This window comes from Musa acuminata, chromosome BXJ2-7 (assembly GCF_036884655.1).
Source record: "Musa acuminata AAA Group cultivar baxijiao chromosome BXJ2-7, Cavendish_Baxijiao_AAA, whole genome shotgun sequence".
NCBI lineage: Eukaryota > Viridiplantae > Streptophyta > Magnoliopsida > Zingiberales > Musaceae > Musa > Musa acuminata.
Genome location: NC_088344.1, coordinates 34,140,532 through 34,164,108, shown reverse-complemented (window position 1 = coordinate 34,164,108; position 23,577 = coordinate 34,140,532). Strand labels below are relative to the sequence as shown.

At 40.4% G+C, this 23,577-nt stretch overlaps 3 protein-coding genes across 3 annotated transcripts; all 3 read right to left on the bottom strand.

Moving 5' to 3' along the window:
• Positions 1-120: 120 nt before the first annotated feature.
• On the bottom strand, positions 121-7,184 carry LOC135617735 (vacuolar-sorting receptor 1-like). The gene is made up of 12 exons (XM_065118269.1): positions 6,387-7,184; positions 4,041-4,733; positions 3,811-3,899; positions 3,652-3,721; positions 3,489-3,572; positions 3,297-3,373; positions 3,124-3,205; positions 1,701-1,783; positions 1,569-1,626; positions 1,116-1,244; positions 759-865; positions 121-537 (listed from the first exon to the last, which is right to left on the bottom strand). Exons 1-12 carry the CDS (start codon positions 6,685-6,687, stop codon positions 442-444), a joined length of 1,869 nt encoding a protein of 622 aa, XP_064974341.1. The 5' UTR covers positions 6,688-7,184; the 3' UTR covers positions 121-441.
• A 4,507-nt stretch (positions 7,185-11,691) lies between these two features.
• Positions 11,692-13,141, bottom strand: LOC135617734 (transcription factor WRKY45-2-like). Its single transcript, XM_065118268.1, has 3 exons — positions 12,724-13,141; positions 12,423-12,527; positions 11,692-12,242 (listed from the first exon to the last, which is right to left on the bottom strand). The coding sequence occupies exons 1-3, from the start codon at positions 12,999-13,001 to the stop codon at positions 11,810-11,812; spliced, it is 816 nt and encodes a 271-aa protein (XP_064974340.1). The 5' UTR covers positions 13,002-13,141; the 3' UTR covers positions 11,692-11,809.
• A 2,364-nt stretch (positions 13,142-15,505) lies between these two features.
• LOC135616317 (probable WRKY transcription factor 70) lies at positions 15,506-16,905 on the bottom strand. Its single transcript, XM_065115511.1, has 3 exons — positions 16,418-16,905; positions 16,235-16,342; positions 15,506-16,155 (listed from the first exon to the last, which is right to left on the bottom strand). Exons 1-3 carry the CDS (start codon positions 16,732-16,734, stop codon positions 15,741-15,743), a joined length of 840 nt encoding a protein of 279 aa, XP_064971583.1. The 5' UTR covers positions 16,735-16,905; the 3' UTR covers positions 15,506-15,740.
• Between the last annotated feature and the right edge of the window lie 6,672 nt (positions 16,906-23,577).

Genomic DNA, 23,577 nt, shown 5'->3' with positions numbered 1-23,577 from the left:
AAAGGTGTCTTTATAAAAAATAAATTTACTGAAAAAACAATGTTTGAAAAATTATAAATGTTTTGATAAATGAAGAATAAAAAAATCATGGTATTCCCACGACAATGTACCGTCGAGCAATTGAAACCTCAACACAAAGCTTCAGCAGTCAATTATCATCTAAAATCTGTAGCAACAGTACCATGTAAGCGTAGTTGCATGCTCTACATGTGATTTTTACCACTTGGACCGAAAAGAGATCCAACTGCAGCATCGCAGGCATGCGAATTGCAATTATCATCCTACCAGTTTCCAATAAGATTCAGCTTTACAAGAAAGGTGTCACTGACTCCCTGGCGGTTTAAGGATCAACAACAAAGCAATCTCTGCCGGAAAGAGAGCCACATTTTTCTAGTATAATAAGCTTTCTTTATAAAAAGAAATTATGCAACAAATCTAGCCTCAGATTTCACCGTGGTGGATGTGGTTTTGTGCTTCTTGATTGTCAAGTGGCATGTACTGAGCCATGATAGCCCGGATCTCCGAGTCCATGTAACTCTGAGAAAGAAAAATAAAAATAGAAGAGTAATATGAGTATACATCTAATAATGCTCCTCTCTTTTAACCAACCAACCCAGAGACTATGATAAAAGAAAGGCTCATACCAATTTGCAGTCAGTGCAATATACCGAGAACCCAAGGGTATAGAAATGGCTTTCTTGATAAAATAAAGGCTCGATAAAAGAAACACATCTATGAAGAATCTTAAAGGACCTTACCCGGATTCTGTACTTGTATACAGCATAAGCTCCGACTCCAGCGATAACCAGGCCAAAGAAGATAACCCACAAAAAGCTCCAGCCGACCTCTGTGGAAGGCTTCTTACCTGGATATATTTTTAATGCAATAATAAACATTTTGAAACAGACAACTTCATATTGGTACTTGTGAAAACTAGCTCCAATTTTTAAAGCCTATAAAGTAAATTAGCAAAAGCAAGTTTTTCCTCTTATTTCTTGTGAGTGACCCATAATAACTGAAAACAGGTGTGCCTTATGTTCCTTGTGTGCTTGGGGTAAAAGCTAAAAGATAACAAGAAAATAAAGAATTACCAACAAGGGGTTATATATACGCACTTATGCATGTGTCATGCTCCTTTATATATAATAAATCATCACCGCAGCTGCACTCATAACTACCCCAAGTGTTCTTGCATTTGCAGCCAGAACATTGACAGGCTGTCTTTTCCTTGCATTCATCAACATCTGGAACAAAACGTGATTAGAAATGCTAATAAATTAGAGAACTAAAATAACTACATTGTCGCACCTCTTGAGCTTCCTAAAAGTATTAAACAATATATGAGTCAAAACAGAAGCAACCCTAAACATGACTGATTATACCAAATGGACTCCAAGATTTTTTTTTTTTTTTTTGCAATTGAAATACATTTAAGTAAATGAGCCAAAACGGAAGGATCAAAAAACCGAACGACTGATTTTTACCAACAGCACCTTAAAAGGCATGATATGAAGCCATGTACAGCTCAAATATCTCAAAACCAACATAGAGGATCTTGGAGATGATACCTTCACACTTGTCAACTCCATCACCTTTAAAACCCGGTGGGCATTTGCATCCCTCATCCTGCATGTTGACACTGCTGCTCAGATTCTGATCAAAAGATCAACACAAGCAAATGACATTATTAAATCACTTACCACACAAGCAGAGTATGTTTTCCCCTCATGAGATTTCTTCCAACATCCACCATTGTTGATTTCACATCGACCAGATCCTGAAGCTGAAACAGAAAATGTACATGTATCCATAAAAGTCTCAACTAAATAACTCATGGTTATGCTTGTTATAATGGATGTATTGTTTTCTTCATTCAAATTGAATCCAATAAACTTAGTAATTGATCGTTACAAATACGAAGAAAGGAGAATCAGATCGTTAGTAATTGATTGTTACAAGAACCTTTTAAAGAATCCTTCTAGACAAAAGATAAGTAATAATTAAAAACTACATAAAAACAGGCAACCACAGAGATCACGATATACGGTTATAGGACAAGCAAGATTGTTGCCTACAAATCAGAGGTGCTAAACTGTGATAGTCATCTGTTGCAATTTCCAAGATATAAGGCACCTGATTTACTTAAAACTATCGAAAGATTAAGCAAGCCTGACAGAAAGTTTTCATAGTCAACAAACAAGTAAAAGCAGGAAAAATAGGAAACCATGAAGATCATGATCGTACAATGGATGATCAAAATCTCGTCCATGTAATAGATGAGTACACTTTGGTAGATGATTTGTTACAATTCCCCAACATGAATAGAAAAGTAAATTATTTTCTATGTTGTGGTGTTACAATTCACTTTAATGATTAAAAGGTTAATCGATCTTTAAATGATCATCGACATCGATGATCTTCTTCCCTCCTTTCCCAGAAAGTCCACCCATATATAATATAAATGAGATTAGATAAACAAATGCTCCAAAAGAAGTCCTGAAACCCACTTGACATTTTAAAGCCCAAATCAAATAGCTAAACAAGAACTTTGAAAACATAATGTTTCATCATTTTTTGCACCTGACACTAAACTACTTTCTGTTATGGAAAGTAACATTAAATATCAACGGAGTACAAAACCTGTTACAAACCTAATTGTGACCATCCGCAGATTCTCATAACCTTCTTTTCTGGATAATCATGACACATTGCTTGAATATCTTAACTCATACAACAAGAATTGCTAACATTTTTTTCATCTAAATAAATTACACACTCAGCCAGTTTGAATATCTATGGTAAAAAAAAAATTAATATGTTCTTGGAAAGAAAGACCATGAAATGTTGAAGTTATGAAGATACATTTTCAGATCTAATGTTGCTTGCCAACATTTTAGCAAAGCTCCAAACCTACATAGGTGAAGCATACCTAAACCAGAAAGAAAAACGATGAAAATTTAAAGTTATAAAGAGACATTTTCAGATCCAATGTTCTTGGCTAGCATTTTAGCAATACTCCAAACCTGTGTAACTGAAGCATACCTAAACTGTTCCCAACATCTTGGCCACAATGAGAATTCTTTAATATCACTACATTTTCCATTAAAATGACAGATTGTGTACCTTCACAATGAGTGTATCCATCACCAACAAACTTCACACCTTCCACAACCGGGCACTCACATATTCTTCCACGGAAAGTATCCTGCATAAAATTAGGTAATAGAACCGGATCAACGAAATGTAAAAGTCTGTACCTGTTGTGGATATTAACTTGATGGTACAAGAATGAGTACCTTGCATGCAGTAATATTAGCGGCCTTATCCTGCCAACATCCACCATTGTTCTCCCGACATTCATTTGTTTCTATATCTGTATTGTAAAACCATATATGTTAAACACAAATTCATTTCAAATCTAATCTCCATTTGCAAAATGTTAAAGATAGCAACTTTATATCAATTATCACAAGAAACTCTAATAATACCTTCGCTCAAACAAACAGCTGGCTCAGTTGTCTCTTGGAAACCGGCGCAGATTGCTTTCAGCACTGCAGCCTTATCCAGCTTACCTGATAAAAGAAAGAAATGATAAAAAGTCAATGCAAGCAAACTGTTACAAGGCACCAGATGAATGCTTAAAACAATTACCTCGATATTGCCTATTATTAATAACAAGAGTCGGTAAAATAGTAACATCGCCACGGGAATCCTTTCCAATCTGAGAATAGGCATTAGATACAAAACAGTATTATGCGAATGAAGACAAATTGCGAGATCAATAAGGAAAAGACAATGCAATGCCTTAACCTGCGCATCTTGTTCGGCTTTAAGAACTGCATTCTCTTCGTCTGCATCAGGATCCCCCATACATTGGTTTATTTTCTTCAGATCAATGCCTGAAAAAAAAAATATCACATTAGTTTTATAGAAAAAATGACACATTAAGGAAAATGTAATAGTCAATCATGAAATCCTGATTCCCTTAAACAACAATGAGCCTCATCAAATGACACACCAAACAAAAATATTCATCTCACCAAGTGATTTGATTACTTCTTCAGCGCATTCTTTTGTGTACTTCTTATCACTCATAGGACAACGTATTGCGAAGTCAGTCACATAATCCCACCATAGCCAAGGTTTCCCACTTTCATTAGCAACCTTAAACAAGCAGACTTGGCGCAAGTTTTGGACCACGACATCTTTCCCATCATAACCTTTGCTAAAGTCCTGTTCGGGATCGGGTGCACAATATCTCCCATGGTTGATACACTGGGATTTGCACTGCTTGCTCAAAAGAAAGGCTTCAGGGCAATACCAAGTAATGTAATGCGGGGTAAACTGGGTATAACCTTTTCTCTCTAGTATCTGTGCTGCTCCTTTGAAGTTCTTAACAAACTGTATTTGACTGTCACATTTGGGGCCACATTCATCATTACTGTTTGTCCAAAATTCATATTCTACACGATCATCAGGATGGGGTAAAGATTCTCTCCAATCTAAATTTACACTAACCATGTCGCCATTCTCAATTGCCTTCTTTAAGCTATCTCCAAAGCTTTTGCTGATGAGTGCTGAAGGAATTGTTATGTTCTGTAGATAGTCTGCCTTGTTGTCATCCTCCTCAGGTGTGTCCATTGTTATCAAAGGTTCTGCCTTGTTATCAGCAACAAGGACAGCAGCAGCTCCTGCATTCTGTGCATTCCATGCTTTTGCTGTAAAGTAACAATCTGTTCACAACAAAAGAATAACTCAATAGAAGTTAGTTCAGGGCATTGTTTCATTAAATATAAAATTTTCTTCTCAGCCCTGCATGCACAGTCAAATGAATGCATGATTCAGTGAACTTGTAAAAGTAATAATGATGCTTTCAAAACATATTACATGACTACTTTACTTTTTTGTTTTTTAAAATAATAAAGGAATGTTTGGCGACTGTACATAATGAAGCCAAATGTTCAGAGTGACATTCAAACAAAATGACAAAGGGTAATTCTTAAAGCATAAGGCTCCATCACCAGGGCCTCTTAATAAGATAAGATATTTGTGGTCTTACCCCAGAATAGGAGAGGATGCTTTTGCTACTTAAACCTGTGATGCACAAATCTTATAGGAACAACCTTCACATTGAACCGAGCCCACCCTCAAGCAAACTGAAGAAAGTATTGAAGTGTTGCATCCAGGTTTGCTAAAACCTTAAATTCAATGCATTGCCAATCTAAAGAGAGTGGCCCCATGCACAAGCCTCCCATAAATATATTTCCAATTACCCCACCAATCTAAATTCAATGCATCCTAAATATAACTTATCTGTATCCACTTTACAACCAAGGATCATCCAATCAGTATGACACAAGTCCAATTAGTAAATAACAATGCCCACAGAAATTAGCAAAAGATATAATAGAAGGACATGTATAAACAAAATTCATTTGATTAATAGATCATTAGTTAATGATATCCATGCAACATACTGGACCTGAAAAAAATCAAACAAAGGTATCAGATGGTTATCACTAGTACTGATATCGAAAAATATTAGAAGACATTCCAGAACAAAACCCGCATTGCTTGCACACTTTAATTGATATGGAAAGTGCAAAATGAGGTTTCATTCATGGGTAAAGAGTTTGTCTTTTTTGTATGGTGTATACTGTATAGAGCTGTTGCATCTACGATGAACTATGTTCAATCCAAGGAGTCTAAAGGTAAATTTTAGACATGTCAAATTCTTGTAATGGGTTGGTATAAACTAAATGTAGATGGATTGTAGAATCAGTAGCTAGGAGAAGGCGATGCAGCCTCTCTTATCAGAAAAAAGCACTGGTGATTGTGAATGCATTCTGAGTGGAGCAAATTCATTCAAATAAATCAAAATAAACTAAGCATCTGCTGTAACCTTGAGCTGTCAAGAAATGATTGGAACAGGCAATAAGAAATGGGGTGTGAAGAAATTGATGAATGTACCTTGACAAAGATTTCAAGAAAATAATATAACTGTGTTGGTATCTTGTGAATGTTGTACGAAACTTCTTTTAGATTTGAAGAGGTTAATCATCCCATATCTATAGGCAAGAAACAATGAAGCAACAATTTGGTTAGCAACCATGCTGTGGGTCAACCGATGTTACTTGTCCTGGATAGGAGACTTGCCCTCGGATTTTTATTGCATTTGTGTTCAGAGTTAGAACATAATATCTCCAGGTACGAAAGCTCTATAATCTTAAAATACTCCAACACATTACAAACTCAAGAAAACAAACAGTAAAAGAAGATGCATGCACACAAAGAAAAATCACTACATTTGACAAGATTTGAAAGAGTCCAAACACATAGATAAAACACAAGATTTTTTTTCTAGGGCTCATAACATTAAGACTCACCCCCTCTGTCGACAAGAAGAAAGGTGGGGAACCCTCCTGGTTTGGATTTATAAGAGATGTCGAAATTGTCGAAGCCCTGGCAACCCTTCCGATTGGCCTTGGGGTACGCCACGATCCCCACCATCGTCCCACCGTACTGAGGAACCCCGAAGTTTCCGATTGCGCACTCGTAGATGCCCTTCAACGAATCCGGCGAGGTCACCTTCAAGCTGTTCTTCTCCACCACGAACTTCCCCCAACAAGATCCCCAAAGAAGAACCGAAACCCACACCGCCCGGAGCCACACAAACTTCCCTCCCATTCTCCCACAAATCCGAGCAACCTTCGAATCTTTAGTCCGATTAACCGGTCACAACAAAGAAACCCTACACCAATCCCCTCAAGAAAGATAAAAGAACCCTAATCTCCCACCCAAAGGAAAGAAAAAGAAGAGATCTCAGCAATCAAGAAAATTCCACGCATAAAGATTCGATGGTTAGCTCAAAGGCACGATCACGGAAGAAATCCAAGATGCGACGGAAACTATCCTTTTCAACACCGATGATTCGAAACGCCGAGCAAAACCCACACGCAAACGCAAAGCGATCGATCGACGCAAGACGGGATCAGAAATCGAATGCGAGCCGTCGAGGGGGCCGCAATCAAGGTTTGCGACGGAGGTCGGGGATTCTTGTCGCCTTCTCGAGGAACCCGTAAAGAAGCCCTCGCGTGCGAGAGGAGACGGCAGCAACGTGGCGGCCGTCGCAGCTTCCTCTGTTCCGGAAGCGCTCCCTCCCTATCTTCCCTTGTATTTAGTAACAAACCGACCGCTCTTCTTAGTATTATTACATAAAATATCATGGTGGTGCCCAGTGCAAGGGATGAGGAGAATGGGTTGGGTGCGTCCCAAGATCTACTGACAGCCAACGTGTTGCACGTGACCACGTGACGCGCCACAAGTTTAATTGTTGTCTGCCACGTGTCGATGCGTAGGAGCGCAACTCGGGCGGATCGTGTCGGGTGGGGTGTATTCGCAGATCCCACTTGACCGATTCAATTCTTTAATCAAATCAGCGCGGAATTCTATTGGACCCGATTCGAATTCAATTGGACCGACTGTGGACCGACTCGGTCCAATTATTTGGGTCTTGTAAAGGTGGAGCTCCGTCCGTCTCCATAGCAATTCATATTCGGGTAGATTTGGTTCATTAAAGTAGATATTTCCTATTAATGACTCAGCTGAGCTATGTGATCCGTACACGTGTACGTGAAAGAAACCTGACACGAGTCAACCTTTCTTTCTTTGTGTAAGGTACGTACCAATTTTATGCTCACATCATGCACCCGACACGTGGAGTCATACGTGAAGTTGGCGTGAGCTCAGATGTGGGCTCCACTGGCCAGGTAGCATCGGTAGAGAACCACGGGTGTACGAACGCGTGCTGAGGACGGATCTCCGGGAAACGTGATTCACGAGGTTTCGTAACACGGTCGCGAGGGTTACACGTGTCAGGAACCATTAGCAACAAGACGCTGCGTTGCGCCTCACTGATGTGCTGGTCCAAAGCATGTTGACAGGCCGTGTTGCGGGACTCGTGGAAAAATGCGATGAGGATGGAACATTGAGCTGGATGGAGCGAACTCAATTTTCATGTGCTAAAGTCGAAAAAAATTTGAAGACACTTGCATTTTATTTTAAGAAAATATTTAATATAAAAAATAAAATGAGTCAATTTACGAAAGTAAAATCAATATTAAAAAATCTTATCATAAAGTTAGATGATATAAAAATGTATATTCTTAAAGAATGTCAAAAATATTCCATTCAAGATATCGTGAAGGAAATGATACACAACAAAATTTATCCTAGGTCAATCGTCAACGCATAACTTTCAGTGAAATCGATGGACTTCGAGAGCTATACTATCCTAGAACTATGCTTCACTCGAGTGTGCCCTGAGAACGAGGTGGGCAAAGATCGATTGCGAGCCAAAACAATATAATTTTGCTAAGAAACATACCAGGTTTCTCATATTTCAAGCATTATTCATTGGATTATATATAAGTACATAAATATATATATACATCGAGGTCACAGAGGTAGCAACAACAAGGCTTCCTCTCCCTCCTCTCCCCTAATCGAGCAATGAGAAGGGATGAAAATGAGTTGGAGCACTCTCTTTTAGCACAAGAGGCGAGAGTGAGGTCCTTGTGACCTGACCTTAATGACGTCGTCTTAGTAATGATAGGCAAGAGACAGACCACACGAAAGCAATGAGAAAAAAATGATAAGACAACGAGGTATAGACCATGATAATTTTATCTTAAAAAAAAGAAATGCTCTATATTTTTTTTTAAAAAAAAATGTATGAAGGAAAAAGTGAACAGTTGAGATTTTTTAATGAAAACATGGCCAAAAAATCTAATAATACCACTTGAGTTAAATAATGACTAAATACGTGTAACTCACATGAAAATCTAATAGCCTAGAGAGAAAGAAATTAGATTTCGCAACAAAAACAACACTGAAAAGTGAAAGATAAAGACAAAATATGTGCAACTCATCTTAAAATTTCACAAATCAGTCAAAAGATATCTTAATGAAGGATTTTTTTTCTCCTACTTGTATTTTGGGTCATATCTGCATATGTTTTGACATTATTAAGTCATAAACTGATGACAATTGGTGCAAATTAGATTTAGATAAATGCTTCAATATTGAAACTACTGTTTGTCAAGTTCAGAGAACAAAGAGATCTATTGACACAAGGTTAGACTCTGCTGCATGCATTTTCTTCCCCATCCTCTTTTTGTTTGCTCTCATCAAAGATATGATCAATAACATATTACACTTGTGTAAGAAGATAAATTTCCAGTACTTGCAATGCACAATTAATTTATCTGCAAGAATGCCGTGAGAACTGAGATAGATCCACTTTTGAGTAATTTAGCATAGCCACAGAGGTACAGAAACATAGAAAGTAGTCAAATACAGTTCTATATGAAACACTTGCAATCAGCACATCCAATTTTCTAACAAAATGTATCCTATGACTAAAAAAAGTATCTTTCCTCTCTAGTCACAAATAAAAAGAACTGTGTTCTATGCTGTTCAACAAGCTCCATGAATATAGAAAAAGAAAGCTTTACCATTCAAAAGATTTTAAGAGATGACTTTGACCTGAAATCTCTGGTCTTTGATTCATCAAATGAACAAAGATAAAATAGAATTTACCTCTTTCTCCTGTGGTAAAATGCAACCATCTGCTGATGAAAAGAACAAGGTTGCAATAGGACTGGCACTTGTGTGGACTATACTTGTAGTCTAACCAAGATACATACAAGACACTGATAGAACAGATGCACCACAAGTATCGGACCATTCTAACAGTGACTTATGATAGCAAGAAAGAAATGGTCATTTACTGGCCTACTTGTTATACAAATGGGATTGCAGAAGAAATGCTTCATGTGTTCCACAGCACCTGAAGTACTTAATCCAATTATACATAGAGAAGAGCTTTAACTGTGTCAATCCACTCCACGAAAGCCAATCATCATACAATTATTATAGCAATTCTCGTGAAGATAATGAACTAATAATAATAATAATAATAATAATAATAATAATAATAATAATAATAATAATAATAATAATAATAATAATAATATTTTGCGAGAAAAGGAAGCTCATTGCACAGAGGTTTCTACAGTCAAAATGCAATAAACTTGAAGGCATGAGAACCGAGGCTCGGTTGTTCAATAGCAATGATCATGGTGGTGGTGGTGGTGGTGGCGATGATGATAGTGCTCGTCGAAGCCAAAGCATCGCAGGACGGGGTAGCAGGCTATAAAGATGCAACTCCCAACACCCCTCAGGATGGAGCTCAGCAGCAAGCACGGGCAGCAGCAAAGGGCCACCAAGGGATAGTCATATGGGCTGCCACCCTCATGGTGGTGGTGGTGGTGATGACCCATTTCCCCGAAACAAGTTGATCAAACTAGATTCAGATGACAGCAGAACCAAACAAGAAGACTCGAAACCAATTCAGAGAAACCTTGTTTGTTGGATTAGAACTCTTCGTCTGATAGGAAGTCCGGAAATGATAGAAAGGGGAACCGATAAAAAATCGAATTTTTAGCCCAAAAAAAAAAGAGAGAAATAGGGGGAACAAGATATCAGACAGCTTACCTCAGTACTTCTCAAAGGAATTAAGCGTTCTTTCTTGTCTGATTGGAGGAGACGAGATGCAGAATTGGGGATCTCCCAAAACCGAGTTTTTTTATAGGGGAGCGGGTTGGGGTGGGAAGGAAGGAACTCCCCGATGCCTTCCAATCGAAGGAAGGGGGAGAGGACGCGTAAGGAAGATCGATAGGGGGCAAGTTTGGTAGGCTGTCGTGTGCCGGCGGCGGCCTCTTCGGTCGACGCGTCTTGGTTGCGTAGGGCAGCGTCGGTGGCACGGACTCGCCGAAGCGGAAGATCCCACCGTCCATCGATGGAGGCATTTTTTATTACCTGCGGTTATCGGACGGAGAATAGAGCGCTCCTTAATAATAATAATAATATAATAATAATATAATTTTAACATTCTAATATTAATCACTAAATCAATCTTATATTTAATTTTATAAAATTTATTTTTTATTAATTAATTTTAATAATACTTTTTTAGATATTAATTTCGAAAATAATAATTTTATTTTTTTATTTAAAATTCTTATTGGATGGTGATAGAATAGAGCACTTCTCATCTATCTTTGTTCAATTTATATATATTTTTTTAAATAATTATATATAATATATTTATTAATAATAATATAACACATGTAATTTAAATATTCTAATATTAATCACTAATTTATTAATTAAAATGTAATATTTTTAAGGGATAAAATTAATTTAGGTCAACATGGGGGTTGCGAAGGGGCGGTGACGGGAAGCACTCCGCCCCACCCCACCACCCGCGGGCCCCGAGATCGGGACAGGTTTGTGTTTTTGGGAGCTACATGTAAAATAACATGAATTGGGCCCACTCACTCGCGGGTATAATCTCGAGTCGGTGGCGAGGAAACTGCCTTTTTATCTTCACGGTGAACTTTCGGTTCTCAAATCCATCGAATAGATTTCCTTTAGCTGCTGATACATAGATATACACAGAGGTTTGACATACATTAAATCAAAATCACATCAATTCAATCTAAACATTTTGATTTATTAGATTGAGATTTAGACTCGTAAGGATCCGATTCACTCGATGTTTATCGATGTATGATTATTTTTTGTAATGCTTTTAATATGTTGTCACAGATAAATATCCACACGCACTAAGGGAATGTAGTGCTTTTGGGAAGCAATATTTAATGTAAAGTTGTATTAAGAGTACAGGAACTCATATTATATGTTACTACACTTGAGGTGGTAGCAGCAGCAGCAGCCGCCCCTCTTAACTGATGTACTCATTGCCCTGGCTAAACACGCCGTCGAAGTTGAACGTCTCCGGATCGAACTCCATGTCCAAGCTGCTGGTGGAAGACCTGAAGACCGACGTGACGTCGTACTGGTCCGCGGCCGCAGCAGCGTTCACCATGAACGCGGAGAAGTCCGGGAACACCGAGGAAGAATCGTCGGCTGGTGAGTGACTGCTCACCGCTTCCTCGTCGCACTCCTGCTTCAGCGAAGGAACTCCTTGGCCGGCGGTGTTCGATTCGAAACTGATGACGCAGGGTGGTACTTGCACCGGCAGCGTGGCCGCGTCCGCGCAGGTGTGTTCTCCCATGTAGGTGATGGAGAAGACAGAGGCGTCGTCCTCCGTCTTCTGGACTTGCCTGGTGGCCTGACACCCCCGGTCGTGCTTGTGGATGCAGCGGTAGTAGCTTCTGCAAGAGCAGAGCAGCTCGGTTCACACAGACACCATGAAGACAAGACTCTGTTCATGCATGATCTAAAATGGCAGACGGACATTCCAAGGCTCTCATCCATCAGTGCTGCAGTGCAACTTGTTCTTTGCCCTTTTCCAGACTCAATAATTGCAAGAAACAAAGAGGAAAGGTTGAGACCTTGGATGAGCAGCACCATGGATGTCCTTCTGCCCGTACTTCCGCCACGCATAGCCATCTTCGTTCGTCACGGCCAAGATGGTTCTGCATTTGTATGGATGTGCTCTGCAAACCAAACACGATCAGTCCAACTTCATCAACACGACAGAGGTCGGGGAAAGGCACATAACGCCATGAATGATATCAGCGTCATGATTGCATGCCACCCGAAAAGGCCAAACCTAACCTACCATCATAAGATTCTCTCCGAGCCAATAAGAAGCATGAGGAATCATCACCGCGATTAATGATCAAACATTACCTCCTTCTGTATCCGACTCTTCGAGGAAATAGGATCTTCTTCTTCTTCAGGCCAGAGATTTCGGTTCCGTGCTCATCACCAAGTGGCGCCGCAGCTTTACCCTCGGCGTCCAGGATAACGAGAGCTTTGGAGACGGCGCTCAGAACCTGGTCGACTAGCGATTCTTCGCCGGGACCCGATTGCAGCACCTCCATCAGGCGAGTCGCCAACTGCTGCGCTTTGATCAGTTCTTCCTTCAGCTTCATCTGCCACCGGTCTCCTTCCTCCTTCGAGCCCATCTTCTTCTTCGTTGTGGACTTGTGTGTGTGTGTGTGTGTGTGTGTGTGAGAGAGAGAGAGAGAGAGAGAGAGAGAGAGAGAGAGAAGGGAGAGTTGTGTTTGGTGGGAACAAAGTGTGAAGGGAAGAAATAGAGGGGGAAGAGATAAGGGGCGGAGGGGGAGGAGGAAAGGAAAGAACATGGAAATAGAACCCACATAGGGTGGCGTAAGCGAGATGACGTAGGTGCTGATGTCACAGCATCTAGTTGCTCTCTGACGCGTGCAATTGACTCTCTCGACTAGATTTGGGTAGGGTCATGTTTGGATTACGCTCGGATCAATTGGCGTCGATGACGTTGGAGTCGTAGGAACTGAGTGATTTCTAGAACAGCTTATCCACACACATACACCGGCGAGTGGACTTTGACGGAGCACAGGAAATCAAGGTATCTGATTGTTCATGCTTTCGATGACAGTAGCAGTGGATAGGATTAATCCACCGACGCCGGCAATGTTGTCATCTTTGCCAACTCAAACAGTAGGACATGCATGCTGCAGATGATGATCCAAGACTTTTCAGAAACTAGGGGTTATGACATGGCTTGAAGAGACACGTTTGTCAAGGGCGAAGGCCCTCTCATGACCACCTACGATTCCAAGGAGATCAGCACGCAGTGGATGCATCAGATGCAAAGTCCAGCTTGCCTCTTCGGAGCCGTTCGGGCACAAAATAAGGTTCTTTGGCGCAAGTGATGTGACATTTGGATGCATCTCGGAAATTTGAGGGCACAGTGGACGCACGCCACGCACCAACGCAGTGAGATGAGGAAAGGCAAGAAAGCGTGCCTTCCACGGCAACCTCTCAACCATCTCTTTAACGTCTGAACTGCCATACTAGACTTTTATAAGAATCGATCCTATGTAGCTGCGAATTAAATCCATAATTGTTTTATAATATTTTGTTTTTTTATATATTTTATATTCAAAAAATACGTTAGACTTTTACCCATTACGACCTCCTAATTCATTTTTATATTAGATTTTTTTATTTTAATAAAAATATTCTTCTATTACAACTCTTATCTCTCGTTGTCAACACTTTGTCATCGTATTATTCTTGATCTTTCACTCCTTCGTTGAACGTTATTGTTATTATCCTGTCATTCACCACCGATCTTCCTCTTTGCATGACATAAAGGGTCTGTCGCTTTTGACTAGTGCCCATTACTCGTCATCGTTATCACTTGCTTCGATCACGATGATACAACATTGATATATTAGCGATTGAGGATGAGTGATAGAGGATAAAATAATACATTTTTTTAAGTGATAAAAAAATATTCCTAAATAAAAATCAATTAGGGGGTTGATATTAGATGAAAATTTGATTGTTTGATTTTTTTTAGGTGAAATACTCTTATTTTTCTACGTTATGATGGACGTTTTTTTAGGTAAAACATGCGAAAATAATCACTAAATCGATACAATATTAGTTGAAGAAAATAATTATTTTGCTAAATCAAGTCAATTTAAGTTTATGTTCTTTCTAATATTGGCACAACTGCATATGATCAGAAAGAAAAGCCACCTTCTTTCCCAAGCGAAGCCCAAAATCGATGGCTTTGCTACCGAGAGAATTAGGCGGTACAAAGGAATTCTAAATTGTTAATTAAGACAGACAAATCCCATTATTTGAGTTAAGTTCAATGAGAAAACAAGTAGCTCTTTCCACTAAATTAAACCAACCTATATTCATGCAATGACTGTAATTAAATCAAAATAATTTATTATTTACTATTTTAATATATAATTTTATAATTTTAAATTTGATTAACATTTGATTCCTTTTCACTAAATTAAACTGATGTAATAAATTCACGAAAACTCATTTGTACTAAATCAAATAAATATATTTTTATTTTTTTTTATTATTTTAATATTATATCGTAAGATTTGATATCTAAATTTATGACTAAAAATGCAATTAAGGCCTGTTATTTTATTCCAATTAAATTAGTCTATTTTATATTTACAATTATAATTGTTAATTTACCTAATATTATAAAAATAAATTTTTATTAATTTATAATTTTAAAATGGCCCACGTAAGTTACGAATTAATGACATTCGCGTTATTAACACCACACTCTAACCAACAAAGCTAAAAGATCGATGTAAATTAATGATTTAAACTTTATATATCTATGTAGATGTGTCAAAAGTCAATCTTTCGTAAAAAAAAAGAAATGAAGTGTCTGCTTACAGCAGAAATTTCTTAATGTGCATCACTAACATGAAGAATGATGAGGTCTCATGTTAAGCCAAATGTACTGCTGCATGGAAATAGGTGTTATTAGATTCTGTTATTTGCTCCTCCATCGATTTGACGCAAGTCTTCTAAAGATGTTTTCTTCTTCCTTAGGTGACGCTAATTTTATCAATCTGTAAGGCTCTCTCTCTGCATAAAGTGAAGCTAATTTTAGCTTTCTTTTCTTGCAAAAGTTTGGAATAAGTCCACACCTTTAGATCTTTTCAAGTTGGATGTCAAGTAATTGCAACCGTACTTAACAATCAACAAAATGATTGCTGCTATCAATAACAGCAATTAACAGAGGCATCTTATTTTCATATAGTCAGGCTTTCTTCAAGCCTTCTCTCTCTCTCTCTCTCTCTCTCTCTCTCTCTCTCTCTCTCTCTCTCTCTCTCTATATATATATATATATATATATATATATGTAGGAAGTCTAAAGTTGACTGGCCTCATTCAACGTAGAACCATCCATCAAAGTTTCCCATGAACAGATCCATCGACTCCATATCCAATTCGTCAAGCGTGTTTACTGTGATCAAGCCTTCGTGTTGACATGGCTGTTCTTGTTCATTGCGTGACGAGCACTTGTCGTGGCTCTCGCTATGGGTGACGACCGACGAGGGAGGAGAAAGGTGCAGGTCCTGCAAGTCCGATGACCCGGTGGAATCGCTGCCATGGAGGGAGGCTTTCTGTGGAGAGGATTCCACCATCAGTACGGGGAAAATGGTCTGGGGGGTTTTGCAGGTGTGTTTCATGCTGTACTCCACCATGAAAGTGGGTGGGTCGGCATAGCTATCCTGTTGCTGCACTGTCTTCGTCGCCGGGCATCCTTGCTCGTCCCTGTAAGTGCACTTGTAGTAGCACCTGTGTGGGAATCATGTGTCAGAACTCACGAGATCCAAACCAGAAAGTACAGGAGAAAACCTTGACCGAGGAAGATCACCTCGGATACATTGCATTGTTGATAGTTTTCTGCCCATACTTCCTCCATTGATAGCCATCCTCATAGGGCACAGTCGTCTTAACCTTGGTCGCTGTTTTGTTCTTCCTCCTGCAGCTTCCTTGGTCAGATAAGAGAGTTGCTGATGACCAAGTGAGGGAACTACAAGACCTGCAATCCAATTACCTTGTCTGACGGCCATGAGGCCCATCCCTTCCCTCCGAGCTCTTGCTCAGTTCGCCGGAACAATTGCTAGTTCCGCCGTCGTCGGATGCCCCACAGCCGCAGAATTGGAGGGTGGAGAGAGCGGAGGTGGTGAGCTGCAGTATCTGCTTCGCCATGTCTTGTCCCAGCTGCGACCAGCTACCAGCAGGCAAGTGCAGGAGAACAGCTTGCAGTTGGCTCGTGAGTTCATGCGCTCGACTGATGTCTTGGATCGCCGCGCGACGGCCACATGGCGACAGCGCTGCGGCTTCGGCATGCGGTGAGTTCCCCCCCTTCATCTTGGCGATTGCGCGAGGCAGGACTGCTTGTTTGCTGCTATCCTATGTTGGATGCAAGAGAGAGAGAGAGAGAGAGAGAGAGAGGGCTTGCTATGTAATGGTGAAGACCATATCAGATGCAGTGGCTATGGTCCGGTCTTGGCAGTTCATATTTTGGTAGGGGGAATATATCAAGTGTCAGGCACAGAGGACGCCAACAACGAGACATGTCATGTCACCTTCCTAGCGTCAGCCTGTGCCCTCCTGAACGGAATCACTCCAGTGTAAACACCATGAATACTGGCAAGAAAGCAGAGAGGTCGGCCAGATCGACGACTTGGACGACTAGCTTCGTAGTAATACCGGAACGAAGTTATTTGACATCTGTGTAACACATATCACCAAAGGTAAACGAGGAAGGTCATGTAACCATGCACATAAAGATTAGTTAACGGTCAGCACCATCCAAAACCTATGGAATCTATGCGAGACTTCCACAGACGAGGATGAAATTGGATTTGTTGGCTTCCGCAAAGACTGACCATCTCTTTCATCACGGGTTCAAGAAGATGGTAACGAGAAATATATCATAAATAGTTGTTTATAACATACTGATCATTCCCGTTGCGGAATGCACACAAAATGAACATCTGTGGGATGAGAACAAGCTGGTTGGTTTCGGAGCCTTTCATTGCTTTGATTCCGCAATGTTCAGATCAATAAGAGGAAGGACTGCGGACATGTGATGTGGGTCGCACTGGGTGACGATCTTGCAAAGGCGACCTGTCACCATCCACGAATACCTGTCCTCGTACTGCTAGTCAACTCGACAAGTCCCCATCCACTTTGTTTTCCTTCTTCTACGATAGTTATGTTAGTGTTCACATTAGCGAGCACATAACAATATAGTAATATAGCCGGGACAAAGATTATAGGTGGCTCATTCGGACCATTATTTGTTTAGCGAACCCAATGTAGACCCCAAGAGACTGAACCACAGCTCGACTGCGACGGAACCTTCATGCCGACTATAAATGGGAAGACGTGTAATTTTACGTCGATCTTAGACCCCAAGAATGACACAACCAAACTTGACTTTATGTCTAAGATATGATTTTGCCGACGACCTCTACGGTTTTTTTTTTTGGTCTTGACGAGAGGTATTAGGGGCAAAACCTTAAGAACGATTGGCTCATATGTTTCATCCCAAGTTTTTTTTTCCTCCATGATAAAGACCATTTGGTCGATCGATCATCAGCTTGCGAGGAATTATCCGCTTTGAACGATAGGTGTACCAATACGATTTTGTCCTTTTCAAAGCATGTGAGCTCAGTAAGAGAGACATGACGGACTTATGAGCCATTGGTTTCCATACTCCTTAACTAATACGAGACTAAATGACCTTATCTGACGCTAGTATGGAAACTCAGGGCTCATAAGTCCGTCGGTTCTCCCTTATCCTCATAGGCATCTTTTGGAGCTCACATGCTCCGAAAAGGACAAATTCGTGCGAGTATGCACATCGCCCAAAGCGGACAATTCCTTGTGAGCCTACGTGCCGCACCAATGGCTGGTTGACCAAATGGTCCCTTATTAGATTGGAGTTAGAAGGAGGGCCTGAGGCCTGCACCTCGGTCGAGCAAACTCACTCCCGAGCCGTGCACCTTGGTTATGAGCCCTTGACTCTCCTACGAGAGGGAGCATTGATAAAGTCATTTAGTCTCATATTGGATGAGGAGTATGAGAACCAAGGGTTTATAACAAAGGTGCACGACTCAAGAGTGAGTTTGCTTGGTCGAGGTGCAAGTCTCGGGCCCTCCTCCTAGCGACAATTTGATAAGGGACCATTTGGTCGGTTGGTCATTGATGCGACCCGTAAGCTCATGAGGAATTATCCGTTTTGGGCGATAGATGAATGTTCGACCAAATGGTCAGCTCGTATGTTTCATTTTAAGGGATACATGACGGACTTATGAGCCCTTAGTTTCCATACTCTTCAATCAATACGAGACTAAATGATCTTATTAATATCGACACCAATATAGGAACCCAAGGCTCATAAATCCGCCAGGTCTCCCTTATTCTCATAGGCGTCTTTTGGAGTTTATATGTTTCGAAAAAGGATAAAATCGTACGGGCACACCCATCGCCTAAAGTGGATAATTCCTCGCGAGCCTACGGATCGCACCAATGGTTGACCGACCAAATGGTCCCTTATTATATTGGGACTAGAAGGAGGGCCCGAGGCCTGCACCTCGGCTAAGCAAACTCACTCTCGAGTCATTCATCTTGATTATGAGCCTTTGGTTCTCCTATGGGAGGGAGCACTGATTAGGCCATTTAGTCCCATATTGATTGAGGAGTATGAGAATCAAGGGCTCATAGCCAAGGTGCATGGCTCAAGAGTAAGTTTGCTTGGCCGAGGTGTAGGCCTCGGGCCCCTCCTTCTAGCGCCAATTTGAAAATGGACCATTTGATCGATCGACCATTGGTGCGACCCATGGACTCAAAAAATTATCCGTTTTGGACGATAAATGGATGTCGGATCAAATAGTTCCTTATCATCTTCCAAACTCCTTAAACTCAAAATTTTTACATGCCGCATGTCAGCCAAATTGAACATTCCTTCTTTCCGAAGATTCGATGAGCTATGATCTTCAATTGTCATTTAATATTTATTTTTGCCGCATATATGATCCTGTTGTTTTCCGTGTTTCTAATACTTATAGTCAGTCTACTATGGCAGGACAGATAAGGTCACTAATTTGGGTCCCGTTGACGCATTGATATTGATAAAGTCCACTTCTGGAAGCAAACAGACTTGCATGCTTATGCTTTTCCATATATATAAACAGTTTAATTGACTGATCAGCTGCCCACCTTAATAAGCCATCATGACAGTTTGTACCCTTCAACTATTGTGATGAAATATACTACTAAATAAACTTCACACCATAGTGATTTATAACATTAACAAAATGCTTCAAAGCAATATTTGAAATGACTTGAACTTCTAATGACTAGTTACGATGAATTAGAGCAATCGAACAATTCGATAGCAGATAATTGACATAAAGTCACTTGGATTTGGTTGTATCCTAAAGCAGAGACATATCTCCACTTGGGTGGCTCTCCATATTGAACTGTAGCAGCACTAGGGTTCTACTCATATAGTCATATTGCTATTCCAAATGAGTATGCAAGTTGTCCCTTAGATCTAAGCTATATATAATTATATATATGAATGTGTTCAAGGAATAAGCAACTTGCACGAACAAAATGGAGTTAAAACTACCTGATGGGGATACTGAAAGCAGCAGTTTTCCCTCTCCCAGTCTCAGCACAGCATAGGATATCCCTCCTGCTAAGAGCAACCAGCTTAGTTTCGAGAGATCCCTCCCAGCCTGAAGATGAAAAGAAGGGTCTTGAATGATGCACAAAATGTTTTTAGAGAGCATTAAAAGAAAAGGTCAAAAACAGCAAAGATCCATCAACATTACTGCTCATTCAGATATTCGAGCAAAACAATAAATGAAATGTGCACAGTGATATTTTTACCATACTGCTGAATGACTTGACAATGCAAGTACAGAAATGGGATCAGAGTCAACTGCAGCATCCACATTTAGCCACTACAACAAAATACACCTTTGCCAGTGAGTTTCATGTACATATTACAGCAGTTTTCAACCTAAAAAACTGCAGTAATAGATACTGTCAGGAAAATGTATCCCTGCAGAGCCAACTGCAGCATCCACATTTGGTCATGAGAAGAAGTCGTTGAATCTGGAGAAAGAACATCAGATACCAATACCAAACATGCACTTAAATTAGTAAAAGCTTGACCAAAAATACATGATCAATCTTTGAAGAACTTCTATATTTTTCTTTTGTAGTAAAAGTGATGTTCAACACTGCTTTAATCAGCAGAGTAAAAGTGAAATGAAGCCATAAGAGGCATGAATACAAAAAGAAAACTATGACTATAATTGTGAAACATAGAAGAGATGTAATGCAAATTATTGATATGTTGCTGTATATTGTGAATCGGACCTAACTAAACATTATTCCTTGGCCCCGTTCAACAATATCCAAGCACCATGTAGCTATCCGTAAGAAACTATTTATTCCAAGGTGGAGCTTCATCTAACCCCAACACAAATAAGCCTTCCGGGATCAACATGTTTGAGCCAACATTATGCTTTAGTTAATAGTGTTTCTTCTTAGGTTCTCTTCACCGTTATCTGCCAATACTCATAGTGGTATGATACTAAAACAACTCATTTATCCAATATATTCACAAACTAGAAAAACATGGACATGTTATATTATCCATTATATTTGTGGACTAGAATGTTATGAACATATTATTACAAAGAAATCAAGCAAGGGCATGAAAGACCAAATGGCAGAGAAGATGAGAAACTATATGTAAGACACCCAAATTTACATATTGAACTCAATTTAAGATGTATTCCACAATGTAACTAATAAATAATATAAATATAGCAGGATAAATAATAACTCATGACATGAGAATGAAAGAATGAGAAAGTGGTCTGAAATACCATTCTAAAAAAGAGCAATCAAATCATTTTTATATTCTCTAATAAATTTTCCTTCAGTTCTCCTTACCTTTCCTCATGCCATGCCGATAATTCACAACTGATTCAGCTCATCTAACTATAGCGAATATGTAGATCGCATCGTCATATATTCAGTTTTCACTCATTTTATTCTCAATCAAAGCTCCACATGATTCTTTGAGAAAATATACTTTTCTACTCAAACAAATTACAATTTGTATTAAAATAAAACAGGTGGCAATTTTGTGTTAGCTTGTTTAATTTCCAACATAGTTTGGTTTGATTCGGTTCAAGAATTCCAAACTGAACCAATGGACCGTAGTAGCTTAGGTTTTAGGTTTTGCAGAAGTGACTAACCTTCTGAACAATGGAGACTGAACAAAGTAACTGAACAACTAGAATTCCAGATCAATAATCAAAAGCAGGGTAAGAATAGTTCTTAAAACACAAAAACTAGAATAAGATTGCATTAACATACATGAACATAATCATCAGAGTTTAAGCAATCTTGCAGTATATTACGGCTCACCTCACATGATTCAGATGAAGGCAATGTCAACCTAGAAAAACTTCACTTCACAGAAGAAGACATATCACTAGCAAACCCTTTTGTAGGAAAGCCCTTAGAAACACAAAGCCGATCAAACCCTAGAGCCATATAGGTTCCCATAACATCCGAGAACTTAGCGGCGACAAGTGATTTCGTCGATTCGGAATCCAACATTCTACACATATCAAGAAAACATAAAAGATATCACGATATGGGCAAATGCTAATTCAGAGGACACAACCCCCCACTACGAGCAGCCACCTAAGAAGAGACCAACGAGACCTGCTCAGGGGCCGGCGATTGGCACATGGACCGCCAGGATACTAGCGGTTTCCGGAGAAGGCGAAGGTGACCTGCTCATTAGCCCAACTAAAGAACACGATACCAGATTCTGTTCGGGTGATATTAAGTTCCGACAACCGAGCCTCCGATAACACAAGAACTGTCTGATCCCAATCCTACGGTCGGCTGTGATCTTCCTCCGATAACACACACGATCCCAGTAGCAAAAGGTCCGGCAGGATGATGCGGACAACTGGGCTCCGATAACACAAGAACCGTCCGATCTCAATCAAACGGTCAGACGAGCAGATGCCCTTCCCTCCCCCAACCGCTTTATGAGGCGAACAGAAAGGCCGTACCGTCGGTCGTTTTGCCACGACGAAATCCCTCGCCAATGTGGCCCCCAAACGTCGCCCTCAAGCCCTCCATCCGCCAACTCCACCTTCGCCTTCTCCGGAAACCGCTAGTATCCTGGCGGTGCGCGTGCCCGTCGCCGGCTCCCGAGCAGGTCTTCTTTGGTGTCTTCTTAGGTGGCTGTTCATAGTGATTTGTGCTCCTTTTATGTTGTCCCTGTTGTTAGCGAACAAATACATTGTGCTTGGTGAGTCAGCACGGCTAGATCCGCGGATCGATATCAGGAACCTACAGCGGGGTGTTTTAGATGATGAGGTGGTCGGACTCTCGGGAAGGAGTGCTGTTGGCGTTGGTCGAGATCAGGGCTGATTAATAACTCCACACTGCCGGGCGGTTGGTGCTCCCATGTCGAGTCTGGTCACCCTCCTGCAAAAATAACGTTCGCCAGGTGGTCCCGGGCCGTGGCCCTCCGACGAGCAAGTTAGTGATGAGAGGGATTGCTTTTCTTATTCCCTTTTGTTTTTCTGCCCCTCTCCTGGTCGGAGGCCGACCAGGGGTTTTATACTATGACGCGAGGGTTGATGGTGCATCGATTCGACGTTGCCGTTGACCTCTGAGGGATGGGACGACCCTTCTGATCGGTCGCCATTCTGGAACGTGCAAGGCGGCGTCAGATGGCACCGCCCCGAACTTCCGGGACGGGACATATGACATATCTTCTTGGTATGAGCTCTCGGGACGGGATGTATGGCGTAGGGCTCTGACTTGGCGTGCTGTGTCGGCTGTGACGTGTTCAGGCCGCCAAAATATACCGTATCACCTGTGTTGTTGGCTCAACTAAAAAGAAAATAGTTGTTGAGATGATTAATTCATTGATGCAGTAATTATGCTGCAGGAATCAAAGAAACTATTGCTGGTGGTTAGTAACTCCGTCGAGCAGGTGTGTGCAGTAATTTTCATAAAGCAAATTTTGGTGTAGAGAAAGACATAATATTTCATTTCAGATTAGTTAATGATGCGAAAAGAAAATATAAGATAGAGAAAATTAAAAGAGAAAAAAAAGCGAGGGATTAAACTAATATTTTTTATCTT